At 38.5% G+C, this 24,993-nt stretch overlaps 6 protein-coding genes across 9 annotated transcripts in view; 3 read left to right on the top strand and 3 right to left on the bottom strand.

The window, feature by feature from the left end:
• LOC134674474 (ceramide synthase 6-like) overlaps positions 1–5,087 on the bottom strand; it is a 55,316-nt gene extending 50,229 nt beyond the window's left edge. For all 4 annotated transcript variants that reach the window (XM_063532564.1, XM_063532562.1, XM_063532563.1 and 1 more), the window contains exons 1-2: positions 4,781–5,087; positions 4,229–4,349 (exon numbers count right to left, since the gene is read on the bottom strand). In XM_063532564.1, coding sequence (XP_063388634.1) covers positions 4,229–4,349; positions 4,781–4,959 — 300 coding nt within the window. In that variant the 5' untranslated portion in view covers positions 4,960–5,087. The remainder of the gene's footprint in view (positions 1–4,228; positions 4,350–4,780) is intronic.
• A 275-nt stretch (positions 5,088–5,362) lies between these two features.
• On the top strand, positions 5,363–6,072 carry LOC134674732 (DNA-directed RNA polymerase III subunit RPC10). Its single transcript, XM_063532858.1, has 2 exons — positions 5,363–5,676; positions 5,875–6,072. Exons 1-2 carry the CDS (start codon positions 5,536–5,538, stop codon positions 6,058–6,060), a joined length of 327 nt encoding a protein of 108 aa, XP_063388928.1. The 5' UTR covers positions 5,363–5,535; the 3' UTR covers positions 6,061–6,072.
• Positions 6,073–6,100: 28 nt separating this feature from the next.
• LOC134674730 (threonylcarbamoyl-AMP synthase) lies at positions 6,101–7,075 on the top strand. Its single transcript, XM_063532856.1, has one exon. It carries the CDS (start codon positions 6,101–6,103, stop codon positions 6,833–6,835), a length of 735 nt encoding a protein of 244 aa, XP_063388926.1. The 3' UTR covers positions 6,836–7,075.
• On the bottom strand, positions 7,067–9,288 carry LOC134674731 (mitochondrial inner membrane protease subunit 2). The gene has a single exon (XM_063532857.1). It carries the CDS (start codon positions 9,151–9,153, stop codon positions 8,659–8,661), a length of 495 nt encoding a protein of 164 aa, XP_063388927.1. The 5' UTR covers positions 9,154–9,288; the 3' UTR covers positions 7,067–8,658.
• Positions 9,289–9,529: 241 nt separating this feature from the next.
• Positions 9,530–12,478, top strand: LOC134674643 (uncharacterized). Its single transcript, XM_063532764.1, has one exon. The coding sequence runs from the start codon at positions 9,998–10,000 to the stop codon at positions 12,047–12,049; it is 2,052 nt and encodes a 683-aa protein (XP_063388834.1). The 5' UTR covers positions 9,530–9,997; the 3' UTR covers positions 12,050–12,478.
• Positions 12,479–16,356: 3,878 nt separating this feature from the next.
• Positions 16,357–24,993, bottom strand: part of LOC134674460 (RRP12-like protein) — a 39,669-nt gene continuing 31,032 nt past the window's right edge. The window contains exons 17-20 of the mRNA XM_063532538.1: positions 20,236–20,412; positions 19,002–19,161; positions 18,137–18,277; positions 16,357–17,195 (exon numbers count right to left, since the gene is read on the bottom strand). Coding sequence (XP_063388608.1) covers positions 17,105–17,195; positions 18,137–18,277; positions 19,002–19,161; positions 20,236–20,412 — 569 coding nt within the window. The 3' untranslated portion in view covers positions 16,357–17,104. The remainder of the gene's footprint in view (positions 17,196–18,136; positions 18,278–19,001; positions 19,162–20,235; positions 20,413–24,993) is intronic.

Here is a 24,993-nt window from a genome sequence, read left to right on the forward strand (position 1 = left end):
CATTTATAGGTTAGCTAACACCGACTACCATCGACGACCACTCCATTCGTTCATGTTACGGCATGCTTAAGCCCGATTTAGACGATGCGAGAACTCGCATGCGAGTTTCATACCATTGTGGGTTTTGTTTTGATTGGTCGGTTGAATTGGACGGAATCCACAGTCCGCAATGTAACTAAAATCGCATGCGAGTTCGTGCGCCGTCTAAATCAGCCCTTATTATGGTTTCATTTTAACATCTCCGGTTGACGACGTGCGCTGCGTGCAGCTCTAAAGGCCTGTGCACACCGGCTGCGTGTATGTGATGTGCACGTGCGCGTTCGGCGTTGTAGTATACAGATCTTTATGAGAGACGGCACACAGCTTGCGTGACGTGTGCGACTCCAACATTTTAGCGCACGTGCACGTCACGCACACGCATCAAGCCGGTGTGCACAGGCCTATTTCTACAGAAACGTCGCTGTGTTTCCAGGTAAAGAGGTCGTAAATATATACTTTTCACCTAATTTCAATGTATTAAGGTAAAACATGCATTATTACAGGATCACACAGAACGAGCTGCCTCTCGAGAAAATTGCCGCGCGAAGTAGCTCGGTCTGTTGAGACATGCCTCGCCCGAGGCACATCTACACAAACCGAGCTGCTTCGTGCGGCAATTTCCTCGCAAGGTGTCGTTCTGTGTGGAACCGGCCATGTATGGCGGCCGGCGTCATTGTCGAGCGTGCACGTTCGAAACGTGCGTTCCGTACCGTCTTAGATTTTTTTTTTAATTTTCACACTTTTTCGAGTTCGTCACTCTATGCAACGATGCGCCGAGCATAAACTTGACAACTCTAGAGAGACAATTCTATATCTATACGAAGTATTGATGGCGCGATGATCAAATGCGGAAGCCGAACATTTGTAAATGCACCCTAAAGGTTAATTCCGTCACAGAGGCGCGTTTTCCGGGAGGGGCGTGAGCGTTTTATGTAAAAGGAGCGCGCCCCACTCACGTGCCGCCCGCAAAACGCGGCTGTGAGACAGAGCCTTAAGATGGTTAAGCTCTTTGAGATGCATGTTTAAATTGCAGTAACAATATTAAGTATAGCAACATTAGCAACTACAAAAATGCTCTATTTGATACTCATATTAATCATACATAGCACTGCTTGGAAGGTTTTTAATATAGCAGGGTAAACTACTTATTAAGCAAACTGCAGCAAATGTAATTTGTACTTCATATTCATTTATTGCAACCATGGTATTATAGATATTGCAGTTCCCATACATGTTGCAGTTGAGTCTGTCTGAGACAAATTTAGTGAAATAACAAATATAAACTAGCATTCCAGGTACTATAAATTTATATACTGAGTTCAGAAGTGTATCAGAATAGAATGTGTAGAGTAGTCAAAATAAAGAATTAATACCCTGTTGTATTAGTTTTTTTAGTCTGGCCCACTGTTAGGCAAAGAATTCCCCTCTCCTTTTCCATACCTCACTATAAGATTTGATATAACTAATCCATATTTGCACAAAAAATATTTATATATGTACAAAAATGCTTAATACAGGCCCATGGATAAACATTAAATATATGTAGGTTTTTCCATTATTTATTTCCATGCAGGTACTGCAATTTAGATTAAATTATTCAGTGAAAACACTAAAAAGAACATGCATCCATTACTCACAGCACATGCAAAATGAGTACCAGACTGAATGCTTGCCAATAGAGTGTATATTGAATTAAAGTCTATTTCAATAGAACTTGCTAACTATGTAAACAAACAACGTAATTTTGTTTTATCACTGTTTCTCTTTGAATTTTTACACCACCACATCAAATACCATTGAAACCATACACATATACACTATTGAAACGGTCGGTTCCGTAAAATACATAAATATGTAGCTGTATCTTGGATATTTAATTAAAATTTTAAAATGGTTTCATAAGTTAGGTTATTAGGACCTGATGGAATGGCGCTTTTGTTTCTTTTAAATTCTACAATTGTCTATGATGGCTAGTGTTGTGACAAACATTTGTAATATAAACCCGCTACACACTACCCAACCCACATTCTGTACCTACCGCCGCGGTTATAAAATACATCAATACATCATTCTTAAGTACTAATTTGTCTTCTGATCGTGATTAAACAAATTAAAAATAAGTAACTAAGGCCTGATTCGAAACAAATTTGACAAATTCAGAGTGATTTTTCTTGGATATTTTCTAGCTTACTTTATATATACACTACGACATTATAATTATCAGAATCACAAAATTATTATACCAAAAAAATTTTTTTTATCAATTCTAAGATGATCAAAAAAATCAAATAAACGCCGCCGTCTTTTTAATTAGGCGCCAAATTGCTGTCAAAAACTTGATAAGTATGGAAGAAACTTGCACATAACCAATTTCCAACATAACCTGTTACCTAATATTATACCAATACTGAAAGGTAATTTCATTGCAATATCCATGAAACAATGAGGATCTAGACATATCTTCAAATATCTGGCGTATCAGGAATTTCGTTGATGTGGTGTCAGTTACCGGGCATTGGTTACTTTTCGACAGAGAAATCGACACCAACATCACTAAAAGAAACGGTTCGCAGCTTTAGTTTAATAATGCGGATTTCCAATATTACTTTGATAATATTTGGAGATGATCCACGATGTTTATGAGGCAATCAGCATGCTTAAGCCAGTACCCTCGAAATCGGACCAAAAAACTTGATTCAACAAAGTCCCACAGTATTGACCTATTGAACGGTATGGAGTGGAGTGTCCAAGGAATTAGTTCGTTAAAACAACAAAAACTATATGCAATATAATATTTCAAAATAAACATTGTTCTTGATAGGACTCAAACTAAGAAACTGTCAAAAAACACTGTCGGATGTATGATGCCGCATACAACAAAACTAACGACAGGAGCGGGAAGAAATGGAAAATGATGAATTTACTTATAAATAACAATTTTTAAACAAATTTTCAATAAATTATGGAAAAACAAATCTTGATTCAGCTAGCTTCAGTACCATTAATAGGGTTTTCAATTTGGCAGATTGAATTCGAATCAGGCCTTACTTGTTTTTTACTTTTGGTATTTTATTATTCGATATGGTTTGACATTAGTAAAGTAGTAAGTAGGAGTCTTGCCCATCACTAGTAAATTGATCATTCAGAGACAATTTCAATATGGCGGTTTGTTTACATAGTTAGCAAGTTCTATTGAAATAGACTTTAATCAAATCATGATAAGATTATTAGAAAATTATAAATTTTGATATCAAACGAATGGAGTATATTGTATACATCAATAATAGTATGACACATCCATTAGTGGTAAATATAAATGAAATAGTTTATAATTAAATTATACTTATACATTTAATAGTCTGATTGTGTGTTTTTATTGTGACCTGAGATAGCTGTACTTTTAAACTTAATTAATTAGTATTTAGTAAATAGAGATAACAATGACTGAGGTATCAGTTAACTTTAAAAATAGTTTTTTACTTTAATAATGTATCTGTATAAAAAGTTATGTACTTAATTTATTGAGGTACAGTAAGCTACAAAAACTGGCTACTAATCCACATAATCTATTAGGTTTATTAACTCTTTTCTTGGCTATGGGTATAAGTTATATACCTACATACCTATATCTTTTTTCCACTCTTTTTCTATTATTGTAATACCTATGCAACAAGGCTTAGTCACATTTTTTGTATTTTATCGAGAAAAGGTGGTCACTTCAGCTGGATGTGTTCAGTAAGACTAAAACACTCATGCAACATTGAATACTAATTAGCAGTAATTAGTAATTGGTAGAAGTCGTAAAGTTTTCAAAATTGTGAAATTTTTGCATGGAAAGATTTCAGAAACTACTTATTTTTGTCTGGGGATTAAAATCTTCCATTTTTCAGAATGAAAATTTCCTCTATCCTCCTAAGTCCTCAGTTCCTTTAAAAGAACAAATTTTAATCGAATTTTGAACTATAATGGAAAAAAAGAAGGTTCCAAAGTCAAAACTGCGAAAATGACTCTAGGTCTTAGAAGGCTATTTCCTGTGACATTTTCCCTTGAGTTTCTGAGAATTCTTCCAACCTTTTTGGAAACTTTCCACAACTTGCACATCTGTTCTGCAGCTCTGTTACTTCCAAAAGGCTATAAGTGTGACTGTGTGTGAATGAGTTGTGTGTGTGAAAACTACATCATGTCTTACCTGCTTATGTTTAATTTTAGGTGATGTCTGGTAGGCCAACTCTAGTTTAGGGTTACTGGGTGCTTTCTTTGGTCTTGTGTTCTTTATGCCTAACGACTTTCCAAATGGCGCAAACCAGTACCTAAAACGAAAAAAAAATTTTTTTAATAATTTCCTTTACATAATAACAAAAGGAAAAATTTAGTTTTAATAACAATGTTACCACAAAAATTAAGTTTTCCTTAGACCGAGTAGCAAATATCAGTGACGTTTAAATTAACAGTAGGCATTTTAAATTATGCTGTTGAAAATAATGAACATATAGCTAGTTAATAATTTATCTAAGTAAAATAATTAATAAAAATTACTAAGTTTAAAAAGTATCTTTACATATACTTGATCCCGTTGAAATATTATCAGAAGTTAATCGAGATACCAGATACCGGTTACGTTTTTTCATGTTATCATTGCCGGTAGCAACGTTATCAATACCTGTCCTATTAGAAATCTGATTAACTAGCTTTTGCGCCTATCTACAGTACCAAAGTATGCATAATTATTAGGAGTACTCACTTCTCTAGTATGTGCCGAAGGACTATTAGCACCACTGCTAAGGGCAGCGGGTACAGAAGGTGCCTGTGGTCGTTATAAACCACAGGTTTATCAGGCCCTGGGGCCAAATCCTCCCAGGTAGTATTTGGAGGCAACCACACATCTTCATCCCAAAATGTATCCACTAAATACCGCAACATATTAACACTTTGCTTATCGCCACTGTTTACTGTTAATGACAAGTCCAGTTATATGCTAATAACAATTAAATCACGTCATAAACACACCCAAGAGAAAAATCAACGGCACACGACCGACACGACCGTCCGTCAGCCGACATGACACAAAAGTATGGTGTTGCCAGATTTCCACCAATCAGATTGTTAAAGCGTGACATACACGTGATGAGAAATCACTAATATGGTTCTCTGTATACTTTGAAGGAATTAAGGAATCAAAACAATATCTATAAAAAAGTCTATAATAGATGTATCTTATTCAATAAGCTTGGAAACCATTTTAAATTTTATACAAAATCTTGGTACGTAAATTATTGGTACAACATTAAAATTATCAGCAACACTAGCTTACTTGTCATTTTCATGCGTGTCAGTGAATTGAACTAACCTAAAAATATTGATAACAAACGTTCCTTTGATAAAAATGATAAAATAGATTACCAATCGATCGTAATAAAGTTAACTCAACCTAATAACTTCAGAGAAAGCGCTCTTTTTGCTTTATCTTATGTGTTAGAAGCATGGTGAAAACTGATAATGTTATTCTGCCCGACGTGTGCTAACATTCTTATGGTGGAGGAGGCACCGGAGACGGGTCTCAGGTACGGATGCAACTCGTGTCCGTACGTCTATAGCGTCAGGAAGAAGGTGTCGTCACGAACGTTCCCTAAACTCAAGGTAGATACATTAAATTACTGAATACTATGAGTGATGCAATCTACTCACTGAATGTAAATGTTGATTGATGAGTTTACTTTGTGGCTCAATTGATACTAAAAGTTACCGAAATATGGCTTTATTTAAAAAGAATCTTTTTTTATATAAAAAAAAAATGTAATGTTGCCATTGAGTAAAAAAAATATAATCACGTTTCAGGAGCTGGATTATATTATGGGCGGCGCCGCTGCCTGGGAGAATGTAGATTCAACAGATGCTGTGTGTCCAAAGTGCAGCCACGGAAAGGCATACTTCATGCAACTTCAGACCCGATCTGCCGATGAACCTATGACCACATTCTACCGTTGCTGTAACCACAAGTGTGCTCACAACTGGCGTGATTAGATAAAAAAACAATTGTGTGATTTAGTGACGAAGTTTGAGCATGAATTTAATGAAAAGACTTAATATATTTAGTAGTTTGTTAATAAGTAGAAGTGCTTCACCAAAAATGAAGATTGAAAAAATGGCTCCTGTCCTTCCCATCTCACTAGAAACCTCCAGCTCAAAAGCTGCAGAGTACCTTGCCACAGGTCAAGTAATAGCTGTTCCTACAGACACCATATACGGTTTAGCTTGCAGCGCTAATTGTCCTGAAGCTATAAAGAAGCTCTATTCTATTAAAGGCAGAGATTCCGCCAAACCAGTAGCTATCTGTGTGACATACATTGATAATGTACGTAAATGGGGCAATGCAGACCATCTAAGCAATGATTTACTGAACAGTTTACTACCCGGCCCTGTAACAGTAGTGTTAGAAAAGACTAAAGAGTTAAATAATCCATTTCTCAACCCGAAAACAACAAAAATTGGTATTAGGATACCTGATCACACTTTCATCAATAAAGTTACCGAGAAGTTTGATATGCCTATAGCACTGACTAGTGCTAACTTTAGTAATGAGCCCTCTACACTGTCTGTAAAGGAGTTTGAACACTTGTACTGTCATTTGGGGGCAGTTTTTGATGGAGGTGTGCTAAGTCAGGGCTTAGACCAAAACAGGACTGGTTCCACTGTGGTAGACCTGTCTAAAAGTGGATGTTATAGTATTATAAGAAGGGGAACATCATATGAGCATGTTGTAAAAGTTTTAGAAGAGAATGGTTTAACCAGTTGTTAAGTTTGTTTTAAAAAAATGCATAAGTGACAAGTTTCCATCATTGGAGCAGTCAATTGTTTTAAACTTGAGCAAAGATATGTAAATGTTTCCTTTCCAGTATGCTAAATATATTTAGCTTTGACAGTATAAGTTATAAGTACATATAGATTTTAGGTACCCTTATATAGATAACATAGGATAGGTCTATGTTTGGTAATTGTTTATTAAAATAAACCAAAACAGGTAGTTCTATTTTTTTTATTCAACCATTATAATTACTATACAGTTAACTTTCTTGAAACCTCCTTTCTTGTACCTTTAATTTCATTGATTTATCGCATTACAGTTAATTATACTATTTTTTATTATAGCCTCTTATCAGAAGCTATTTTCGTACATTCACTGACAGGTGGTGTGGCCTAGGAACAAATTTGTATGACGGTGAACGCACATGTGCGTTGGGGGCAGTGAATGTGTTAAAGGCAGTACCATCACCCACACTGTTAACTGATAGTTTGTAAACCTTATTACAATAGGCATAAGGTCCATTGATGGACAGTTAAAGAGTGTCGCTGTCTGTACTTAGTTGCAATGAAATTTAAATAAGTTAATTTGATTACAGAATACAGTCCCTTCAGTTTAACAACAGAAACAATTGAGCTAGGTCACCTTTTCAAACCTGTTTACAGAAACACTAGTTTGACATTGAGGTTTCAACCAATGGCGGATTTGCCCTAAGGCACAGTAGGCCCAGGCCTAGGGCGGCAAGATATTTAGGGGCGGCAAATTGTGACAAAAAATTTGCTGATGGTAAAAAAAATAACTCAAAATGTAGTACATATTATGGGTGCCTTGAAAGGGGCGGCTACAGGGCCTGGGGCCTAGGGCGGCAAAGACTGCAAATCCGCCACTGGTTTCAACCAATAACAATATTATGTAAAAGGTAAAGATGTAGTGCATAACTGTTTTCCTTAATAGTTTCTTGGAAACATTCGTATTTGTCGTGCTACTTCTAAATAGTGAGACATGTTCGTATGTTTCCGTGAAAATAATAAGGGAAATAATTATGCACATCTGTAATAATGCTATCATAGTTAATAGGAAGCAAAACAGAAACAAATAGACTAGTTATTAAGAGATCTAAAATCAAGATCAGTTAATTTGGCATTACTTCTAGGATGGTTACTTGGCTATATTGGCTAAACACCAACCCCCTTATTCATAAACATTTACTAAAGTTGACAAGCCGATAATAATCGTTTGTCACTTTCCATCATACCAATACGTCGGAAAGGGACAAACGATTATTATCGGCTTGTCAACTTTAGTAAACATTTATGAATAAGGGGGTAATGCATCGGGGCTTTTTTTTAGGTTCAGGATTTTTTATGTTATTTCTACTTTCCATAAATGTTTTGTTCCATCCATTAAAAAAAATCATTACCAACATATAAAGTCTATAAAAAATGGTAACAGAATGGAAAAAAAATCTTAGGAACCCTTTATTATACCTTTATAAGAGCTTGAGTAGAAATAACATAAAAATTTCTAAAAAAAAATTAAAGTGTAGTGTACAACTTTAAATAGAATGGCCCATAAACAAAAACATTTAGCAAATGCAGACAAGTAAATCATTACAACTAAAGGCTTGGAGCTTATGTCTATAATACAGCAACAAACTTCCCCTAATTTAAGTAACTGAAGGTAGATTTCACAATCATTATCACCTATTTTATACAGGCTAAAATTTCCACTATAGAACCACTAGAAACATCAAGATGTAATAAAACATTCGGCAGTTGTAAACATTGATGTAACTCTTGTGGTCCTAAACATAACATTGACTACACAGGCATGCTGATCGGTCTTCTATGTGCCGGCAATTTAGCTTCGAGTTGCTGCCATCGATCGGGAGGCCACACTATGGCTACAGCCTTCGCGTTTAACAGACCTAGTGACACTGGACCGAAAGTGTTGCTGTCAAGCGTGTGGCCCGTGTGATCGCCTTCCACCCAGCAGTGGCCTTCGGGAACCTTCACGTACTGGCTTTTGTAGCCCAGCGTGTTCACCACGTCACCCTGGAGCGCTACCACACGCTTGATAATCTTCTGGTTAGGATCTTTCGGCGACACCAGCGATACAACGTCACCTCGCTTCACACTGAAGTCTCTGATCGCCCATCGCGATAAAAACACGTAGTCCATGTTTTTCGCTTCTGGATTGAGCGCTGGCTGCATAGATATACCCTCGACCCGGGCCACATACCCTACGGTGTCCAGCAGGGTTAGGCCGACGGGGAGCCCAATAAGAATCGACTTAAACATACTCTTTAGAAACATGAGCGTGGTTAAGCGACTCTTTACGGCAGCAAATCGAGCCCGGCATAGTCACGCGAATAGGATTTTCACTACAACATACTGATTTTTTTAAATAAAATTTGTTTGTGGTACTGACATCTGATTTGAGCTTTTCGTTTGAAGTTACACAATTTGTCAAAAACACGTCAAAAAATTGTCAACAATTAGGTTTGAGACCATTGCTCTTAAATTTAGCGCGTTTTAAATTATATCTCAAACATAATTACAGAGACGTTTTCAAAGCTATAAACTAGTGCATGTTTGATTTTGATGACAATCTGCAACGTGGATTTGAAACCGGTTTTGGTTTAACGTGTCACGTCACTACAATGAAATGAATGAATGACCATAGAGTCTCGGTCTTCACATATACTTTTAAAAAAAGTGTTGATGCTTTCTATAGTAAATTACAACCAAACAGAAATTTTGGACATTTTATTTGCGTGTAGTGAGTTTAATATCACATAAATGACGACAAAAGACCTCAAGATTTTAACAATCGGAACCTGGATAGCATAAAATAAATAATCGTGTACAGATGGAAGCGTTCCGTCCTCGAGAAAAACTTACAATCTGCATAATCAGCTGTCAGTGAGAAAGATCATCTGTCCCTGTAAATATTAAAGCTAAAACAATCATAACACGTTTCAGTTAAACGAGTGTAAATAATGAGGTAAACGGCCGTGGTAAGATGTGACTTCGATCGCATGGTGGATCGCCGCGACCCAAGAACAGAAATGGGATAATAACCTAAGAGCCTCGGCCGAGCCATGGCTGGTCTCCCGTGAGGTCACGCGTCCGTTCGACGGCAGCTAGCAAGCGCATCATGTCCGGCGACTTCCCGTTCGCGGCGAAGATCGTGAGTCCTGTGAAGTGCAACGAGAAGCCATGGGACCTCTGGGTCAGCGAAATCGGGCACTCGTCGCCGCGGCGCGACGAGCCCGCGGCGGACGGCAAGGCGGCGCCCGCGCGGCCGCAGCACCCCTACAAGCCGGGCGCGCCGCGCTACCGCCGCGCCGGCCTGCACCGCCTGCGCCACGACTCCATGAGCCTCCATGGCCTCTTCCCGCAAATGGACAATCTCAACGCAGCCATCTGCCACATGTGCGGAGTGGTAGTGAAGTGCAGTGCGGCTTACAGACACTTACTCGAGTCCCACACGGGCTCCGAACCCATACTCCCACCTCCACCACCCGCGCCCACAGTCAAGCTCAAAAGTGGTCACAGTCGGAGTCGACATAAAAAAGAGCTGCCTCCACCCCCTCCCCCTGTAGACATCCTGCCTGTCCCCATGGAGACATCTCCTCTATATACAGCTACAGCTCCTCTTTCAAGGATAGTGATACCACAGCCTGATTTGCAATACTTAGAAGAGCCAGGGACTTCATCGGCAGTCAGCGGAGAGGTCCAAGTATGTGTGGAGACGGGGGAGTTGCCGGTGGTTAGTATACAAGATACAGAGGACCTGCCTCTCGGTGAGAACATCACCGATGATATAGTTGATATTATGAACTCTGAAGGCATACAGAGTGCGGACGACATCACAAATGCAGCAGACTGGAAGAATATAATTAGAGATATAGGGAAGATGCAAGATCTCAACTTTCCCCAAACCACCGATACGGTACAAACCGACCTGTTCGCGCCCGTGGACGGGTCCCTAGCCTACCACACCATGACTGACACAGACTTATCTAGTTTACAATTTGCACCAAACACCTCACCCATGCTGGCGTCCGTGATAGACACGGGCGTGCTCAACGCTCAAGCTTTAAAACCGGCGCCGGCCACGCCGACGAGCAAAGCGCGGCCGAAGGCGAAGTCGAAGTTTAATCTCCGAGAGTATGACCCTAACAAGCACTGTGGAGTTGTCACCGCTGACAACCCTAAGCCGTGCACGCGGTCTCTAACTTGTAAAGCGCACGCTCTGTCCCTACGGCGGACAGTTGAAGGGAGAATTAAACCATTTGATACGTTATTGGCTGAGCATCGAGCAGCGAGAGATGCGGGGCAGCAGGCGAACGCGGCGGCGGCGGCGGCTGCTGCTGCGGCGGCGGCGGCAGCGGCAGCAGCGGCGGCCGCGCCCGCGCCGCCCGCACCCCTCCTCACCCCTTTACTCGTCAACGCTTCGTTAGATCTCAGCGCATTCAACGGCCTCACCCCTGAGCAGCAAGTCAACGACATCTACGCGAGTCTCGTCAGCTTGGAAGAATCGCACGGCGTCTTGCCGGACACGTCTGCTATCGCGCCGCTGCTGAGCCAAGCCCTGCCGCTGCCGACCGAGCCGTTCTTGCTACCCGATGACGCGGAGGTCCCGCTCGAGGTGCCCGCGGCGTCGCCGGTGCTGCCCGTAGTACCTAAGATAGAAAAGGTGGAACGTCCAGAGAGATCAGACGAGGGCCCGCCCCCCCTGGTGCCGGGAGACGTGTGTTGGTACTCAACGTGTCCGCGGCCGCTGGCGCTATGCACGTTCAACGCGTCCCACGCTGGCGGCGCCATCACCTTAGGCAAGAAATTCGCGACGGTCCGGAGTAACATAAAGTCTTCGCTCTCTCGTTCTCAGTGTAAAACCGGCGCGACGAACAATTATTATTACAATCAGAACGCTCTGTCGTTATCTAAAACTGTACATATGAATAATGCTAGTAAAACTAATAAGCCTGAACTGCGAAAGCTGATAGTGACGTGTAGTGGGGGTGGGAAAGTGCAGCAGACTCTTAGTGAGCTTTTCGGGGGGGACGTTAGACAAGTGAACGGGCACGTGGGGCACAGCGGGACGCAGGGGCACAAGCGTGCCCCGCCGCTGAAGCACGGGAAGCGTGCCCCCGCCCTGGACCTGGGCTTCGGCCTGGACCCCCTGCTAGACGAGAAGTGCTGAGCACCAATAAGCAATCACCGGTTGTGTAGTCACATATGTGTATTTATTTTTCTGTACGATCACGATGTAAAATAATGTACACGAATACCCGCAGATAATGTTACGATAATGTTAAATCTCATTTGGTTTCAAGAAACGAACTAATGTTTGTATTATTTTGTATATTATTTATAAGATTTTTTTAAATCGTTTCCGACCTCGTCGGCATGTGTCAATGAGAATTAAAAATAGATTATACAGAATGGTTGTATTTTTTCGAAATGACATATTACTCATTGTTGATACTGAATTGAATACTGATAAATGGCCTAGGATTAATAATGATTAATGTGATGAAAATTTCCATGTAAAAATATAAATACTATTGAATAAGTATATCCGTAATAGTAAATCACCTCCTTTTGAAATAAAGGAATACCTCAGTTCTAATTCTTCTTGTTTTACTTATTACAGTTAATTTACTGTCACCTTGAACTAAACTAAAACCTATATTACAATCATAGTGACTCTGTAAGCTGCAGAGCTCGTAAACCCACATGGCTCGGTCATTTTGATAAATTTCCAAAAACTCAATCGACATAACTATCGAACCTTCTCACAAAATTTCAGGACAATCTGAGAAATGCGACCTCCAGACAAGAACATCCGTTCATACGAAATATATTTTGGTCAAGCTGAAATTGAGACCTTCGCTCAGTCAGTGATTACATTATTAAAATTTTAATATGCTAAACTTCGTAGTTTTCCTTGATGAATTAAGAAAGATAGCCCATTCACCAGAGCGTAACAAATTTAGTCTGTTTCGTATACGAATATTACCTAGTTCTGGTTTTTACGGCAGTTACATAGTTGGTAACTGTTGTAAGGTAATTACCTCGTGGGAAAGTATCGAAGCTTGATTCAAACGGAATAAAACAATGACTCCGGTTCGAAGGACCATCATATACATTCATTTACCAAGATTCATTGATTATACACGGTAGCTAAAAAATAAGTGCATTCACGTTGCCAGGGAGGTTTAGACTAATGGAACCAACCCTTGAAATCACGAAAAAAATGTTTACCCTCCCAAAGAAAATGGACCAGTTAAAAGGTATGAAACAGCTAAATTTTTTTTCGCGATTTCGGGGTTTGGGCCCGTAGCAGGTTCCTAAAAGTTGCACAGTATAATCCCAAAATCTCCCTGGCAACGGGAATGCAGTTATTTTGGAGCCACCCTGTATATATAAAGTACGACACATCCCTAGTTCAAATTGGATAGCTATCAGCCAGCCAGCCAGCTAATTATTATGTAGACCATCATATTCATTCATTTATCTTTATGACAAAGATTCATTGACGCTGACAGCTGATGTAGATGGCCCTTACAACAACTCCAATACAGTGGCCACAGTACACCGCCGTTTCTTTCAGATGCTATTTAAACTACATATAGCTAGGGCACGCTTTTTTCTTAGACATATCTTACTAACCTCTCCGACGCCAACGACGGATTAATCCGTCACAGATCACAAAGCAACATAGACCTACGTGCATATGCATAAAGTTCAATTTCAGTTTTGTCCCTTCGGTGACGTGGCATATGGGTGACAGCTTTTGTTTGACACGGCGTCGAAAAGGTTAAACCCACGTGGTTAGATTTTAAGCCATGATTAGGAGATAAGTACCTATCTGGCTTGGCTTTACGACCGCGTTTTCATTTTCTGTGGGACTTCCAACTACCATAACATTGTATTCCATTCATTCCCATCCAGGTATGAGTACATATGTTTAACCATTACAAAGTTCTTAATATTATTATAGACTAGCAATAAGCGCTGGAGCGTATATAGAACTCGATTACCACCAGCTTACCTTATTTCAAGCTACTTTTCTACGACCGGATACCTGTAAATTTCAAGATAATATGCGGAAATAGTGACGTGACTTTTCGTAGCATTTGTATTCCGATGTAGGTACGATTGTCGTCGTAGCCACGAAAGCTAAATTAGTATGTTACAAAATTTCATCGACATCACATACAGCAGACATCATAAATTTTATAGCATTTACGGTGCAGCGGAGTGGTGTTAACGGAATTGGTATAAACAATTTCAACCCTAATTATTAATTAGCGTTAATTACGTTAATATTAACCTTAATTTACCATTTCAGTTAGCAAATTAAGGTTTCAGTATCTATACTCACCAATTCCGTTAACACCACTCCGCGCTGCACCAAAAATGCTATAAAATTTACGATGTCTGTACATAAACAAATGAAGGCTAATATTCTTGTGGCACCGCCGTCGCGACAGGAGTTAATAATTCAATTGTATTGATCCTGTTCCCGTATTATGGCGGCAAAGAGGCGATCAAATATCGCACTTGCCGATAAATCTAAGTACCTATATATTATTAGTACCTATCTATATATTATTATTGATTGAAGCTTAGATGTAGGATCGTAGGTACACTTGATATAGGATCGGACAATGTGAAAACTCTTTTAGGGAATATATCCAAGTACCTACCTATCTAATCAAATTTTATTGGAACACTAGCGACCCGCCCCGGCTTCGCACGTTTAAACCTTAACAAATTATACACCTAAACCTTCCTCAAGAATCACTCTATTGATAGGTGAAAACCGCATGAAAATCTGTTCAGAAGTTTTAGAGTTTATCGCGAACAAACATACAAACACACAGACAGGACTTTGTTTTAAGGAGTAGTAATGACGAAAATGAAACCAACAACAAAATAAAAATAGGCCTACCTACTTATTCGTACGAGGGTCGCACTGAAATATTCGGGAATGGGACACTTAGAAATAACATAATAGAAAGAGGCATATAATTTATAAAAATGTAACTCTTTATAAAACTTTTAAGGTATATTCCATTTGGTTGTCATTTGTATTTAAGAATTACTGGCAATTTGAAAATTGTATGTCGAACATTATTTGAATTTTTGACCAAGTGATTTTTCGAATCATATTTTTTAACGGTTTTCAATATGCCCTCATCGAACAAATAAAAGTTACAAAGGGCTTCTGTTATTTTTTTATGAACTAGATTTCATCGTACGTTCGTTTGCAGTTAAAATTAAATATGAAAGTCACTTTCATTTTATCCCATGGGTGATCTTAAAGAAGCATGTCATTCCAAAGCGACGTCAAAAATTAAAATCGCATTTGTGCTGTTAATTAAAAAGACTGCCAAAAAAGTTGCATATCGGCAGATTTCGACATTCCTAAATATTCATATGACAACAGTAAAAAAATCTTTTATATACATATATATGTAAAAAAAACTTCAATTCCGTTGGCTACTCCACGAATTTCATACAAAACCACTAAGGCCCCAAAATCGCCATACAAAAAGGACTTTGGGATTATGAGCCGTGTGCATTACAGAATGATTACTTTCAAAAGAAAATTTATATGCGTGGTCAGTTTGAGTTTAAGTATGCATTAAAATAAAGATTGACTGTCTAGATGCGACAGTTTTCTCTATTCCCGACATTTTCAGTGCAACCCTCGTACCTACGCTAAGTTCGTACGCTTAAAAACACGGAATAAAAAATGCACAAGCCCAAAATAGAACCAGCCTGGTACGGGGACAATATTCATAACAACATTCGTCCACTGCCCATACGTTGAAGTAGGTCATGTGAAAGTATGATTAAAGACATCGGAATCACGCTCAGGTTCCATTCCCGAGTGTACACAATGCTTAATTATGTGCTTCAGAAGCGGAAGGACTAAAGGGCAAACTTGTTTACAAGCGATTATGGTCTTAATTCCTATACTTCTTAGGTTGTTTAAATGTGTAGGAGAGTTGAGAAAATATAAAAATAGATAATACTTGCGTTGTGTTGTTTGGTATTCGTAATATTTAAATTCATATTATGGAACATGCCATGCATATTCAGTTCCATAAACAGTCTATTCCTTTTTACTAATTTAGGTATTTTGCCTAGCGGTAAGAGCGTGCGACATGCAATCAGGAGGTCGCGGGTTCAAACCCCGGCTCGTACCAATGAGTTTTTCGGAACTTATGTACGAAATATCATTTGATATTTACCAGTCGCTTTTCGGTGAAGGAAAACATAGTGAGGAAACCGGACTAATCCCAATAAGACCTAGTTTTCCCTCTGGGTTGGAAGGTCAGATGGCAGTCGCTTTCGTAAAAACTAGTGGCTACGTCAAATCATGGGATTAGTTGTCAAGCGGACCCCAGGCTCCCATGAGCCGTGGTAAAATGCCGGGATAACGCGAGGAAGAAGAAGAAGGTATTTTGACAGGAACAAATAATAACACACAGGTATTTCACGTTTTACTTTATTAACGAATGGTAATAAAGATATCACACTTAACAATGTTTCAAATTAGGCATATAAAGATTTTAAGCTGTTTTATTGCATGTGTCAATATAACCGCAATCATACAAGCAATAGTAGATCTTATTACCTTGCAAAAAGGTTGACAATTCATTACTTAATGCTGACTTTAATAATTGTACAGTATATTAAAACACTAGCTCACTTGCTCTTCATTCTTCAGTTCTCTGATTTTTATTTTAAGGTTATTTTTTTGAAAATAAATAATAACCTCTAGCCGCCCATACGTCAGACCTTGCCAAGCAAAATGAAATTTTATTTTGTCAACACAAAGTTCAAATTAGAATGGAACAGGAGACCTTTTTATAGGTCTCTGGGCGGCTAGAGGTTAACAGTTTTGATGAAACATATAGTTGGTCAAACCAATTTGTCAGTAAAGAAGAACAAAAAAAACTATACTCATCCTTTTCTTTTGGGTGCTAGTACTAGTGTAAGACAAAGATAGTATGATTATCTGTCTATGTTTGAAATGAGACACTCCTTTGACAAACTATAGTATTCTTCTTAAAATGCATTCTATATAATTTTCTGTCATTTCGAAAGTAAACCTTAATAAAAGTAGTTCTATAGTTTATTTATCAACAAGGAAATGATCAATACATTTTATACCTTAGTGACTTGATAATAAGGTTCTTTATAGTTCCTATAAAGATAATTATACTAAGCATGATCTTTATTTCCTCTTCCCCTTAGGCTTCGGTTTAACCCCCCTATTCTTCGCTTTGACTATGCCTTTGAACTGCTTCGACGTGATCGCTTTTGTTCTGTAACAAATATGTATTTATTAATATTACGTGAAACTCTACGCTGGTGGCCTAGCGGTAAGAGCGTGCGACTTGCCATCCGGACGTCGCGGGTTCAAACCCCAGCTCGTACCAATGAGTTTTTCGGAACTTATGTACGAAATATCATTTGATATTTACCAGTCGCTTTTCGGTGTAGGAAAACATCGTGAGGAAACCGGACTAATCCCAATAAGGCCTAGTTTCCCCTCTGGGTTGGAAGGTCAGATGGCAGTCGCGTTCGTAAAAACTAGTGCCTACGTCAAATCATGGGATTAGTTGTCAAGCGGACCCCAGGCTCCTAATTCGACGCTTATCATTAACAGTGGCACAACTCAAAATGAAATGCTATTGCATTTAATATTCTATCTTTTACTGGTAAGATTTAAAATCGAATGGCATTTCATTTTGTTTTGTGTCACTATTCATGATAAGCAACGCTATGTGAGCCCCGGCAACAAATGCAGGGATAACGCGAGGAAGAAGAAGATTACGCGAAACTCTGCGTAGGGGGCGCCACTACCACAATCCATCACAAGTTGCCCCTTCATGGCACTATACCTTTCGGTTGTGGTCGTGCACGCAAAGGGACGTCAAGTTGTGTCAACCCTAATAATTGCTCAGAGCAACGCTGAGCCGGACGGGGCCGAGTTTGCCCGAAGTACAGAATAAATAATAGTACTAGGTACAGAAGACTCACTCTCTAACAAAACGCGTCTGTCACGTTCAGCACAGATATGGCCGCTAGGTGGCGACAGCGCCACGCGCGGCATATGGCAAACCCCAAAATTGGGGTCGAACGGATGTACTTTTAGCTACCTGTAGCAAAGCGACGAAATCGCGGAGTGAGCCACGCCTGCCCGAACCGAAGGGAGGAGTTTCGCACCCCTGCTAAGACATGTGTCTCTGTCTCTGTCACTCACCTCTTATTCAGATTCTTCCTGGACAGCGGTATGTACGCGTACGGGTCGTGTTTCCCTTTCTTCTTGACGTCTCCCTTCGCCTTCTTAGACCTGTATTCTGTGCCAGCGCCGGACGCCACTGATGCCGCTGAGTCTAGAGGTCTGAAAATATACAAATACGTAAAAAATGTATTCAATGTCCGTGTGTGCGCGTAATTACATATGTACGCTTGTGTTTGTGAGTGTGTGCATCTACAGAATATAACACTTAGGTTTACAGAGATTCGATCAAAAATCAATTTTAAATTTAAATCCTTAAAGTCGTTATTTGGCTATCAAATTTAGATCTTTTGTAGTTGAGGGCAAAAACGTCCAAGAAAATCCACGGATTTTCGTTCTCATTTTAAAAGTACCTGTTTGATTATAATGAAACTTTGCACGTACAATGGCATGAGGTATATCTAGTCCTGTAATTAGTTTATATAGCTCCAGTTTATAAAAAACGAAATATCGCAAAAACAAGTTTTGTCTGAAAAACTTAAATTCACTGTATTTTTTTAACTATGGTATCTGAAGCTACGTAAACTAATTACATGACTAGATCTACCTTATCGTACTGTGAGTACAAAGTTTCAGAGCAATCTAGCTAGTCGTTTTAAAATGAGAGCGTAACTATGTTTGTATGGAGAACCGAGCTTGCTGGGGACTCTTTAACGGCCTGGCCACGACGGCACGACCGCTCATAGGTGGGAACGAAAGGTCCGATCGCTGTGTCCCGCTCTCGCTCGCTCTAACCTATGGTTGCCGCCGCCGCCGCTGACAGTCACGCAATCTCGTGGCCAAGCCGTTACACAATTCTTCTAGAATGCCCACAATATTTATTTACCTATGAATACCCTTCCCTCCGGCCTTATACTTGGATCCAACAGCCAAAGTAGACGCTTTGCTCCTATTCGACCTTCCACTCTTGATGCTGAGTATATCGTCGAACTTTCGCTTCGTACCAGGCTTGAGCAGCTTCGATTTAGTGTCCTTTTCTTCATTGTCTGTATAGAAAAACGATAGATAAAGAGAGGGAATGGGAAAGGTAAGTTTTGGCGTAGTCTTTAAGAGTATTAATAGACAACCGTTTTAAACATTAACCATAGCTCGATTAGTGAATAGAATCAGGCGTTACTTTGCGGAAATCCATATTAATTAAAACCAAAAATATTACTTTGCTAATCCGCGGAATCCGCCGTTCCGTTCCCGTTGCCGGGCGTCAGACCGTCAACATCTCCTGAGGATGCCTCGTAGAGAGGCGAAACACGTGTCGAGTATAGTTCTTTTGGTGGTGGTTTGTTATATTTATTTGTGTATTTATTCTTGCGGTGGGAGGGTGGGAACATTAATTGCATGTAAAAAGTACACAAGTAAGTATAACGGGTTAGCACTGATTGAGTAGGACTTTATCTTTTCGCGGATTAGCATATTAGCAAAGTAATATTTTTGGTTATAATTCATAGATAGATTGATTAATATAGGTAGTGTACTTAAAGTTAATATTAAATAACTGAATATCGCTGTATGGGTCATTTGTTTTGTGGTAACTGAATTGTCAAACGTTAGCTTTTAGAGCCGTATATCACCATCTGCATACGCTACGAAAAAAGCAAGTCTCGATATTTATCTTAGACTTCATTCAAACAACTAAAACAATCACTGAATCGGCGTGTTATAAAAATGACTTTATTTTGTTCGCGTTAAGGTAGAAAATAAAATGGAATAAAACCATCCGCAATTATCTATAACTAACTCTGAATATCTGAACTTTATTATCGCCATAGTAACTGACTAAGTATTGTTGAAAAATGTACCTTTTTGCCTTCCAATAAGGACTAACATTTACCAGGCGTGGCTCACTCCGCGATTTCGTCGCTTTGCTACAGGTAGCTAAAAGTACATCCGTTCGACCCCAATTTTGGGGTTTGCCATAAGCCGCGCGTGGCCCTGTCGCCAGCTAGCGGCCATATCTGTGCTGATCGTGACAGACGCGTTTTGTTAGAGAGTAAGTCTTCTGTCTAGTACTATTATGTATTCTGTGCTTTTACTTTAACTTTTTTGTTATTTTTGCCACTTACCAGTCTCATCAGTGTCACTATCAACTTCTCCGCTCGGTCTAGCCGGTTCATCATCATCATCGCCGTCAAACGCGTCGTCAGTAATGATAAGTCGCCCGTCGGGCGCCATCTTGAATCCGCCATCTTTTTTCTTCTGTTTCACCTCTATCTGCTTCTTCTTTTGAGATGGATCCGTTGCTGAAAAATAATAAACAATTATATATGTGACGTCCCACAGCTAAAGGTACCTTATGGCGGTTGGCGCTTACGCTTTTATTAACGCCGCTCCAATATTATTGCGGCGCTATGCGACGTAAGCGCCAGCCGCCATAAGGCACCTTTTGCCGTGGAACGTCACATATTGTCTTCGGTTACCGCGATAGTCCGTCTGTCTGTCACCAGGCTGTAACTCATGAACCATGATAGAGACAGTTGAAATTTTCACAGAGATGATGTATTTCTGTTGCCGCTATAACAACAAATACTAAAAACTAAATAAAATAAATATTAAAGTGGGGCTCCCGTTAGGGTGGTTCAAAAAACATTTTTTTTTATTTTCCGACGGGCCACCCCCTTATTTTGTTACACTTATTATGCTGATAAAATATACCAAGTTTCGTAATTTTATCTCAACTACAAGGGGGTGCTCAACCACTTTGAAAATTTTGTATGTTGTATGAAAACAAAAAAAAACAAGTATTTATTATTCAGAATTTTATTTAAGTATCTGTTTTCACATTATTTGCACATATGATTTATAAGTTTTTAAGTAGAAAAACATTTTTATTTCTATTTTATATAATTTTTCAAAAGTAAGATTTTTAAAATTTCACCTAAAAAAATCATTAAAAATAGAAATAAAAATGGTTTTTCACCAAATAACTTTTAAATCACACTTTCAAATAATGTGAAAACTACTACGTACATAAAACTCAAAAAAATAATAACTTGATTTTTTTGAATTTCATACAACTTTGAAAAATTTCAAAGTGTTTGAGCACCCCCTTGTAGTTGAGATAAGATTACAAAACTTGGCATATTTAGTCAACAGAACAAGTGTAACAAAATGAGAGGGTGCCGCTTCTTCTAGCTAGAGTTTGAATTTTTCCCATACAAAGGTGAACCACCCTAGCTCCCGTACAAAAAACGTGATTTTTTGCCGGGTTTGCGTAATGGCATGGAACACTTCGTGCGCGAGTCAAACTCGCACATTGCCGGTTTTTTGTGCTTTCAACTTTAGTGATTCCTTTCCACTCAGTTACGTATATCAAACTCTAATTAACTAGCAAGACAAGTGATTTCATATCTCCTGTCGATGTATTAACAATATCTATAGTACGTTTTTTTAGCCTTAGAAAATAGGTAAACAATCTTGATGTGTCTTTTAATTGAAAAACACGTTTTAAAAATAAGTCACGGCAAATATGTAACAATTATGAATCTAATACGATCATTTATATTCTTCTGCTTTTATAAGTAATAGTTTTTGATTTATAAAAAGCGTTTTTCAATTAAAAGACATGTCAAGATCGCTTACCTTCTTGCAAGTTCTTTCTAATGCTAATAAAACGAACTATTAGTATCAAATACTCATCAATTAAGACTATTGCTTGTAACCCTGTCTTCATCTTGAGTCACCGATATCTGTATACAAATGTTTATGTTCTTATCTGTGCCTCTTAACCATTGTTGTCATACACCATGTTATCTTATTATTTATCATACATCGCGGGGGATTGAGATAAAACAATGTAAATAATATGTACAATCATTATAACAACACTTATAATCCAGTAAAATTGTAGAATTTTGTAATGTGGCTCTTCTGCGTCAAATCCGCTAGATGTTGGCCCATTATTAATCCAAGTTTGTGACCTTACGCTCTGTCAATTTTTGACAAAGTTGCGTTCGGCGCTCAAGGTCACAAACTTGGATTATTCATTGGACCAACATCATAAATAAGTCTGAAAATAAATCAGAACTAACGGATTTGACGCAAACGCTAAATGTATAAATTTACTGTATTATTACTATTAATGGACTTTACGAGGGTCGCACTGAAATATTCGGGAATGGGACACTTAGAAATAACATAATAGAATGAGGCATATAATTTATAAAAATGTAACTCTTTATAAAACTTTTAAGGTATATTCCATTTGGTTGTCATTTATATTTAAAAATTACTGACAATTTGAAAATTGTATGTCGAACATTATTTGAATTTTTGGCCAAGTGATTTTTCGGATCACATTTTTAAACGGTTTTCAATATGCCCTCAGCGAACAAATAAAAGTTACAATGGGCTTCTGTTATTTTTTTATGAACTAGAGTTCATCGTACGCTCGTTTGCAGTTAAAATTATGTATGAAAGTCGCTTTCATTTTATCCCATGGGTGATCTTAAAGAAGCATGTCATTCCAAAGCGACGTCAAAATTTAAAATCGCATTTGTGTTGTTAATTAAAAAGACTGCCAAAAAAGTTGCATATCGGCAGATTTCGACATTCCTAAATATTCATATGACAACAGTAAAAAAATCTTTTATATATAGATATATGTAAAAAAAACTTCAATTCCGTTGGCTACTTTACGAATTTCATACAAAACCACTAAGGCCCCAAAATCGCCATACAAAAAGGACTTTGGGATTATGAGCCGTGTGCATTACAGAATGATTACTTTCAAAAGAAAATTTATATGCGTGGTCAGTTTGAGTTTAAGTATGCATTAAAATAAAGATTGACTGTCTAGATGCGACAGTTTTCTCTATTCCCGACATTTTCAGTGCAACCCTCGTACGTTTTTGAAATAACGTTTAAGAATTGTCAGTTAAGAGCCAACAGGAGTGGTCATTTCTCCATACAAACGTAGTCCTCGTTTTCCTCCGTGGTTTTTGAAGCTAGAGCAATGATTTTTTCAACACAGATTAATATTGTCAATATCTGTGTCGGACCGTTTTGCTTTTTTTATATTTTTGTTTTTTAAGGCGCTAGAGCCCTTCAAAAATGGCCAAAATGGCCTAATTGACTATGCCGCAATGAGAGGCGTGGTATTCAAAACTGATATCAATTAGCCATAAAATCAAAACGGTCCGACACAGATAATTTCATAATCATTTAGATTTCCAAATTTGGTTACGATTGGTTAAGTTTTGGAGGAGGAAAAAGAGGACTACGAAACCTCGATTTTTGTCATTTTTACGCAGGATTTTTCGCCTCAGCTGCAGTTGTCCCTATCGCACTAATTTTAGGGGCGGAGTCAAGTTTCTAAATACGTACACTGCCAGAAAAGTGATGGGCAATAGTCGACATTTAATGTCGATAATCTAGTGATGTAAGAAGTTATCGATAAACCGTCTTGTGTGAAAATATCTAGATCCTCCTAAGACACAAGGGGTTTTGCGTTGAGAGGGAACACATTTTTGTAGTTACATAGGTACAATCTATTTTGAACTTTTTGATTCTAATATTTCAAATTAGAAATCATAATCAAAAATATTTTATTGCATGGTTATGGGTTTACAAAATTTTTAGGTACAGTCACGCTCCGTAATTGTCGAGCAATTTAAGGTCCTAGCTAGGGAATGCAATCTCGCACCAAGATTGGCGATTCGAGATCTCGCACGAAAAATCCGAATCGAGATTGGGTGTTTCGAGATCTCGACAGTCAGATTTTCGGGATCGAGATTAATATCTCGACGAGATCGAATTTGACAAAGTAACTAAAAATGTGTTATTTTAATCAATAATCTCTAAGAATTCCATAGATATAGACATCGTAAAATCGGGCGGGCGTATCGAGATATTCCTAGGAATATAATGAAACGCCGACATTTCATGATCTGCCTAGCGAACACCAGCCATTTTGGGCAAACCTCAAGGTGTGATATTCTGATATTCCTATAGTCTATAGGCAAATTAAACAAAAGTCGTCTCCTTCACGATTTTCGTCGACATCTCTTCTAAATACCTAAAACTGGTATGGACGTGTTCCTCGTGGTCTCCAGAATATGAATAAACCGGTTTTTATTTTATGGAGGGGGGGGACGTGTCGAAAAAAAGGAAGGAAAAAGTGGGCGGCCGACCAGCATTGATATTTGTTCACGTCTTTAGTCCTATGGGACCGATCGGTTCGTGTGAGATGTCGTTTGAAAGAGTATTAAACGTGCAATTATTGTTTTATAATAACCGTAGTCATGACTGTAGTCATTTACAAAATATTTAAAATATATGATTTTTTACCGTGCATGGATGGCATAAATACTGACAAAACATGCGTCTAACTCAATAAATTATAACTTTATCGCAATTAATGTTATTATAAAATATACGAAAAATTTCATTAGCTTTCCAAAAACATAAGTTTTATTGATGTATGATATTATACATATAACAAAGTAATGATGAATTTTGTTCCGTCACGTAAATGGCGGGCGACCGACCTCAACTGATCATTATTTCTCGGGTTCTATTTTACTGATCAATTGGTGATGCATACCATTAGAAAGAATATTAAACATACTATAATTGGTTTCTAATAACCGTAGTCATAACTGTAGTCATTTACAAAATCATTGAATATATGTATATGATTTCTCGATCAATTATTTTACAATGCGCCCGCTATGAAGCTAGGAATATCAAAGAATGCATTGCTCTGATGGATCGGCCGTCTCTTTCATAAGGAAGATCGTGATATGCCTGGGTTAATATTAGATCAGGAAATGGTGGCGTTTCATGATACGCCAAGAATTACGATTTTACGATATGCCGCCGAC

The sequence above is a fragment of the Cydia fagiglandana genome, chromosome 20 (genome assembly GCF_963556715.1).
Source record: "Cydia fagiglandana chromosome 20, ilCydFagi1.1, whole genome shotgun sequence".
In the NCBI taxonomy this organism is placed as follows: domain Eukaryota; kingdom Metazoa; phylum Arthropoda; class Insecta; order Lepidoptera; family Tortricidae; genus Cydia; species Cydia fagiglandana.

Bases quoted from the DNA above. Each gene is read 5' to 3' on its own strand.
- LOC134674732 (XM_063532858.1), top strand. From the start codon at position 5,536: ATGTTATTCTGCCCGACGTGTGCTAACATTCTTATGGTGGAGGAGGCA. The intron at 5,677-5,874 runs GTAGATACATTA...ATCACGTTTCAG, and splicing joins GAACGTTCCCTAAACTCAAG to GAGCTGGATTATATTATGGG.
- LOC134674730 (XM_063532856.1), top strand. From the start codon at position 6,101: ATGAATTTAATGAAAAGACTTAATATATTTAGTAGTTTGTTAATAAGT.
- LOC134674731 (XM_063532857.1), bottom strand. From the start codon at position 9,153: ATGTTTCTAAAGAGTATGTTTAAGTCGATTCTTATTGGGCTCCCCGTC.
- LOC134674643 (XM_063532764.1), top strand. From the start codon at position 9,998: ATGTCCGGCGACTTCCCGTTCGCGGCGAAGATCGTGAGTCCTGTGAAG.